Consider the following 6,276-nt stretch of genomic DNA (forward strand, 5'->3'; position numbering starts at 1 on the left):
ACAAGTGGGGGAGAGGCAGAGAGGAGAGACAGAATCCCAAGGGATCCCTGATGCGGGGCTCAAACTCATGAACCACAAGATCATGACCTGAGCCGAGATCAAGAGTCTGCTGCTTAACTGACTGAGCCACCCAGGCACCCCTCTACTAGAGCTTTATAATGTTGGTTACCTTATAGATTATCAGGAAGACAAGACCTTGGTAGATAGACAAGAAGTTGGAAAATAAATCATGTGGAGTTGATAACAGGGGACATATAAGCTGGAAGGATAGGAGGAGGAGGTAAAAGGACACAATATCAGACTGTAGTATTCCTGATGGCAGAAGTATTCCCAGTACTAAGTTCTACAGGGTGGCAGTAACTGCACTGGATGGGAAGTAAAGGATGCTAAATTGAGATTATGTAGGAACTGGAAGGCTGCGTTATTGGTATATCTACATAGATGTTAGAGCCTCCAGTACCTTCTCACTTCTTCATGTTCCCTGCTCTGGACCATATTCCATCTATTGTCACTCTCAGGCTCCCCATAGACTCTGAATTTTTTCTGTAACCTTAATGTTCAGATGCTGCAGGGTCAATGGCATAACCTTGGACAAAAGGATACCACACTTGTATCGTCTTTAAAGAGGGCTTTAGCAGTGTTTTTCTTTTAACACTGAACAGCCCAACCACTCCCATTCAGAGTTCACCCCCCCACCCCCACCCCGTGGGATCCTCTGGTTACAGATTTCCAAATAATGATTAAGCCACTGTAACACTAACTGTGAAGAAAAAAAAAAAACAGTGGCTTAATCATTATTATCTGAAATCTATACCTGTCTTTTATCCTGCTCAGATACATAAGACTTTCTCTGAAGGGTATAAAACAGTTGATGACAGTTAAGGTGAGGACTACTATACATTTTCACTAAGGCTAACCTATAGGAGACAGAGCCTGTCTCCTAAAACTGCATCAAATGGGCTTTTGGAGCACATGATCTCTATTTCTCAAGAGATTCAGGGGATTGGTCCCTTGAAGCAATCAGCAACAGCTGAACTAACACAAGCCCTGAATTACCCAAAACCTATGCCCCCAACACAGTACACAGAACAGACGTCAGTATTAGAGAAATATTTATTGAGGAGAATCAATATTCTTTACAAGGTATTTGGGGGGAGAAATTCCACCCCCCCCCCGGAAATTCTGGAGAAGGGTTTTCTGTCTAAATAATAGACACAGATCTCTGAACACCGTGCCTTTATGGTGAGTGAGTGAGAGTGGCTGGAGGCCCCTGGCCAGCTTAATGCCTGCAGGTGGGGCTTGTGTGGGGCACAGGATCCCTGTGGGGCTCAGACAGGTGATGGTTCTGACACAACAGCTGGCCCTTAAGTGCCACAGCTTCCTGAGGGTGTCTGTCCTTGTCCCTGAAATACTTGGAGAATGGCTGTGGCCCACAAAGACGGCTTCTTGGTGACAGGACTTGGTATTTCTCTCTTTACAGGAGGGAGCCCTGTAGCTGAGAGGAGGCCCCTGGGCAGGCTGTGCCTGGGCCTGCACTTGTGCTTCCTTCCGAGTTTTCCCAAACTTGGCTGAGGACAGAAGGGGCTGTTGAGGACAGGCGCTATCTGTAGCATGCCGGTGCCCCATCTTCTCTTCTAAGAACTTCCCAACATCTTTCCTGAGTTTCTGAGCTTCGGTCATCCCAGTAAAGGCAGCTCTACCTTGAACCATGCCTCTGCTTTGCACACGTGGCAGGATGCCCTTTTCCTGGGAGTTTTCTTGTCTTTTGCACTTTCTGCCAGGATTAAGCCATTGTAAAATCGCCTTCACTTTTTTTCTAAAAAGGCTTTCAGGGGGAGGCTGACCTTTCTGTGATAGGGTGCGGGAGGATTGGCTCCCAGGCTTCTCCGCCAGTGCCACGTCCCGGGGAGGGCAACTCTTCCTTATAGGCTGGGATGTCCCCAACCCTGCATCCCCTCCACCAAACTCTTGTGCTTTGGAACACAGAGGGCTCACTGTCTCTGTAGCTGGTGGGAGATTCTTGTGCTGGTGCTTCCTTAAGACTTGCTTAGGGACCCAAGTATCCTGCTGCTGTTCCATCCTAATTCCTGTGTCCTGCACACGGACGTGAAGCACCTGGGAAGCTCCCATGTCCCCACTGGAGTCCTCCTGGTCATGAGTCAGGGAGGCCTTGGAAGTCGAGGGGGGCAGGTCGTTGTCTTTGCTCTGGGCCCATCTCTGCTGTCTTTGCTCCAATTTAAGCTTTAATTCCTTATACAGCCGTTCTGTTAAATTAGGATCCTGGGGAATTGATGTGTTTGCTGGGTGGCTTTTAATGGTCACAGTACGTTTGTCCTTATTTACATTCACATTTATCATTTGGGGGCTTCCTGGCTGGCTGGTTGTCAAGATATCTCTAGGTTTTGATTGACGCCCATCTGGCTCCTCAACCCTGAATAACTCCCTGGACACTTTGGGCACAGAAACAGGTTCTGGATTCACCACCATTTTGTCCTGTTGCATCTTGACTCTATCGCTGGGATTTACGGTCTTATCCTTTGGCTCGTGCCTGGTGCCAGCTTGCCTTGCAGGCTGCTTTGAGGGCCATCTGTTGGCTGGTACAGTCTGTGTCTGGCTTGCTTTGCCTATGCTGCTATGTCTGATAGGTTGAAGAATCTGTCTGCCATCCTTCATTTTCTGAACTTCCTCTGCAAGCCCATGGTTGATAGGACGCGGTGATTTTGCTGGGATTCCCTGTCCTTCCTTGCCCACAGTTGAGGTAGCAGGGAGAGAATGATCCAGGATGGGGGCTGAATTTTCCATTTTGTCTCCATAGAGACATAGAGCTTCCTCTAAGGGATTTGAAAGCCCCAGCTTTAGATTTGGGGTCCCAAGATGGCATCCACCCAGGAAAAACAGAGAATTGTTGTCCCAGTGTTCTCAATTAAGTCCCAAAATTCAGGTGAATGGGACTAGCTCGGGTCATAAGAACACCCTTGAAATAATTACTGGGAACCAGAAAATACTGTTGCCCTGGTCTTAGCCAGCTCTACTCAAAGTGTGGTCCATGGGCCAGTACTTGTTCCCACATTTTTGTCACCATCTGCACCAAGTATAGAAATTGAGGATGGTTAGAACCTTCTATTGCAATTTTACAGAGTAATTAAATCTAATAATTAAAATCCAACGTTTGTATTTTGTTTGTCTTTTTTTTGTGTGTCATTGTTTTCGTGATTCATTTGCATTGTATCTTAGGCAAGTATCAGCCCAGAGTATATGGGGGAGCAGGGGGAGGAAGCAAACTGGTCCTCCACCACAGAAAGTTTGAGAAACTATGGTCTAATTTGCATGCTCCACCTTGAAGTCTGGGAGTGAGTCAGCATTCTGGAAGCACACAGGGAGACTTGGGAAGATCTTTCCCTCATGCGATGACAGGGGGCAAAAAAATGTCCATTCTAATTGTGGGACCTAATTTGGAGAGGAAAGAATACTCCCAAACTTCCCTTAGCTCTGTCATTTTCTCATGCCTTCTTCCATGTTGACCTGCCCTATTCAGAGTCTCTGGTAAGAATTTACTCTGTGTAAGCTCTGGATATGGCCATTTTAATAGGCTAAACATTACATGCACCTTCAGCTTCCCTGCCCGTCAGAAAATTTTTTTGTTTATTTTTGAGAGGGAACGAGAGAGAGAGAGAGAATGCAAGTGGAGAGGGGCAGCAGGCAGAGAGAGGGAGACGCAGAATCCCAAGCAGGGTCCAGGCTCTGAGCTGTCAGCAAAGAGCCCAACGTGGGGTTTGAACTCTCATGAGGTGTTGAGATCAAGACCTGAGCTGAAGTCAGACACTTAATCGACTGAGCCATACAGGTGCCCCTCCCATTGCAACTTTAATTACTAGAATCAAAGCCTCTGAATGGCTCTCCTAACCCATTAAGAGAAAAAGAACTTTGAGTGAGACTAACACAAGGTAATTACTAAACTAAGCCAAAATCCTTTGCCATGCTCTTGGCAATGAATTATGGAAACTCCAGAGCCCCATAAGAGGTCTAAAGGGGAAAAAATGTTCACAACAAATTTCAGGGACCTTGGTTTCTCATTAAAAATACATTTTAGAAACCATATTAGGTTAACTTGCTAGGGCAGTTGTATGGCAGGGGAACGGGGGCAGCACTTCAGCAAACTGCAGCTTTCATTTCTCTCTTAAAATGGAAACAATAAAAACACAATTAAAAATAAAATTAAGAAAACATAATCCGAAAGAGTATTTTGATTCTTTTTCTAATTAAAGCTCTGCAATTAAAGTTTTCCAGGAGAGCCACCTGTGTTTTTAATCTCCCTGTCCACAAAGGGCTAATACAGGCACAGGATTTGAGATTGTCTCCTACACTCAGAGCTGGAAAGGACCTTGGAGAACCTTCTAGTCTGGCTATCTCATTTTACAAATTGGAAACTGAGGCCAAGCAGGGTGACTTGTCTCCTTAGTCCTCTCTTTCATGTGTGTGTGTGCATGTGTGTGCATGTGCATGTGTGTGTGTGTGTGTGTGTGTGTGTGTGTTTTCTCTCAGAAGGCTTGGAAACTTGGAGCCTGCACAGTTTTAACATAATTCACACATTCAATATGGGACTTTCTTTCCAGGGCCCTAACTCATCTTCTGGTATGAAGGCAGTGCTGCAATAAGCACCAAATTTTACCCAGTACTGCCTCAAAATGTGTGATTTTGGGGGTGCCTGTGTGGCTCTCTCAATTAAGTATCTGACTCTTGGTTTCAGCTGAGGTCATGATCTCACCATTCTTGGGATCAAGCTCCACATTGGGTTTCATGCTGACAGCGTGGAGCCTGCTTGGGCTTCTATCTCTCTCCCTCTCTCTCTCTCTGTGCCTCCCCCATCTTGCATGCATTCTCTTTCTCTCTCTCTCTCTCTCTCTAAGATAACTAAACTTTTAAAAAATGTGCTTTTCTTTTTTGCCTAAGTGAACTTACAAACAATTGAAATAGTAATGCTTTTTTGCGAAAATCTAATGGAAATACAGTGTGTGCCCTTCACCCCTCCTGCATTAAAATAAACTGAATGTAACGTTCCTTCACGACCCACGCTTAGTCTAATAAACTGCTGTGGTACTCCAGAGGAGCCAGTGCAGAAGTTTCGGCATGTAGACACAAATGCACATTGGCCCCAAAACCTACCATCATAAAAAAAATCCACCACTTAGAATTTAGTGGATTACTTCTTTTTCATATAAATGCAGTGATCGATTATAAAATACACAGTTCAAAATTGACCCAAGAAAGAACAGGCTTTCGTAGGTCACAAGACCACCCTTGAGAGTTAATGTAGATTAGGTCAACCCTCGTGGGGATTAGGGAGAGAATCACAAGGAGGAAGTGGAACAGAACTCATGTTGGTCAGTACTTATCATGTGCCCCAAACTTTCACTCATTCCCTTTAACTATAATGTGAGGGAAGAAATATTTTTCTCATTTTACAGATAACAAAACTGAGGCCCCGAAAGATTAAATAACTTGCCCCAGGCCACAGAGCATAAAGCAAAAAAGCAAGGTTATGACCAGAGCTTCCTATAGTCCCAGGCCTGCACCTTCGCTCTGCAGGATAGTGTTTATCACTCTTTCTTTTTATTCTGCTCCCTGAGGCCAGTCATTGGATCCTTGATTGTTGGGTTACATCTACACCAGATATTTAGGGGCAAAAAGAAGGGAATTCAATTCGATTTGGCTATTTATACATTTAAATTTCTCAAGTGAAGGAGGCACCTGAGATAAAATATCTTCATTATTATTTTAGATTAATTCATTGACTCTAATCTTATCTGTGCTCTATAGTCACAAACATCAAAAGTTGATTGAAAATGTGCATAAATTCATACATAAATGAATTATACATGAATTCATTATAACCCTCATAATGATTTACACAAAATCCAATTAACATTCTATGAAACTTCGGGAGAATGTGACGAAATTCTGATGTTCACAGGAAGAAAAATAGATAAGTTGATCACAGAAAATTTGGAAGGAGAATAAGAGATGGAACTAGCCACACTAGATATTTAAATATAAGACTATATAATTAAAATAATCTACTGAAAGAAGAAAAAAATATACAGTTACAGAACACAGACTAGCTAGTCCAGAAATTGATTTTGTTCCATATAAGAATTTGCTAGAAAATAAAAATGACACCACCAGAAAGGAAGAGCTATTTCATGAACTTGTAAAGGAATAACTCAGTAGGAATTTAAGGAAAATAAAATTAGTTTAGATGCATTCCTAATAATGCAT

At 43.6% G+C, this 6,276-nt stretch overlaps 1 protein-coding gene across 1 annotated transcript; it reads right to left on the bottom strand.

Annotated features, from left to right (window-relative positions):
* Positions 1-1,098: 1,098 nt before the first annotated feature.
* On the bottom strand, positions 1,099-3,136 carry LOC131492024 (spermatogenesis-associated protein 31D1-like). The gene has a single exon (XM_058695628.1). The coding sequence runs from the start codon at positions 2,800-2,802 to the stop codon at positions 1,114-1,116; it is 1,689 nt and encodes a 562-aa protein (XP_058551611.1). The 5' UTR covers positions 2,803-3,136; the 3' UTR covers positions 1,099-1,113.
* Between the last annotated feature and the right edge of the window lie 3,140 nt (positions 3,137-6,276).

The sequence above is a fragment of the Neofelis nebulosa genome, chromosome 12 (assembly GCF_028018385.1).
Source record: "Neofelis nebulosa isolate mNeoNeb1 chromosome 12, mNeoNeb1.pri, whole genome shotgun sequence".
In the NCBI taxonomy this organism is placed as follows: domain Eukaryota; kingdom Metazoa; phylum Chordata; class Mammalia; order Carnivora; family Felidae; genus Neofelis; species Neofelis nebulosa.

What these genes read in the sequence shown, in the direction of transcription:
- LOC131492024 (XM_058695628.1), bottom strand. Translation starts at nt 2,802, where the DNA reads ATGGAAAATTCAGCCCCCATCCTGGATCATTCTCTCCCTGCTACCTCA.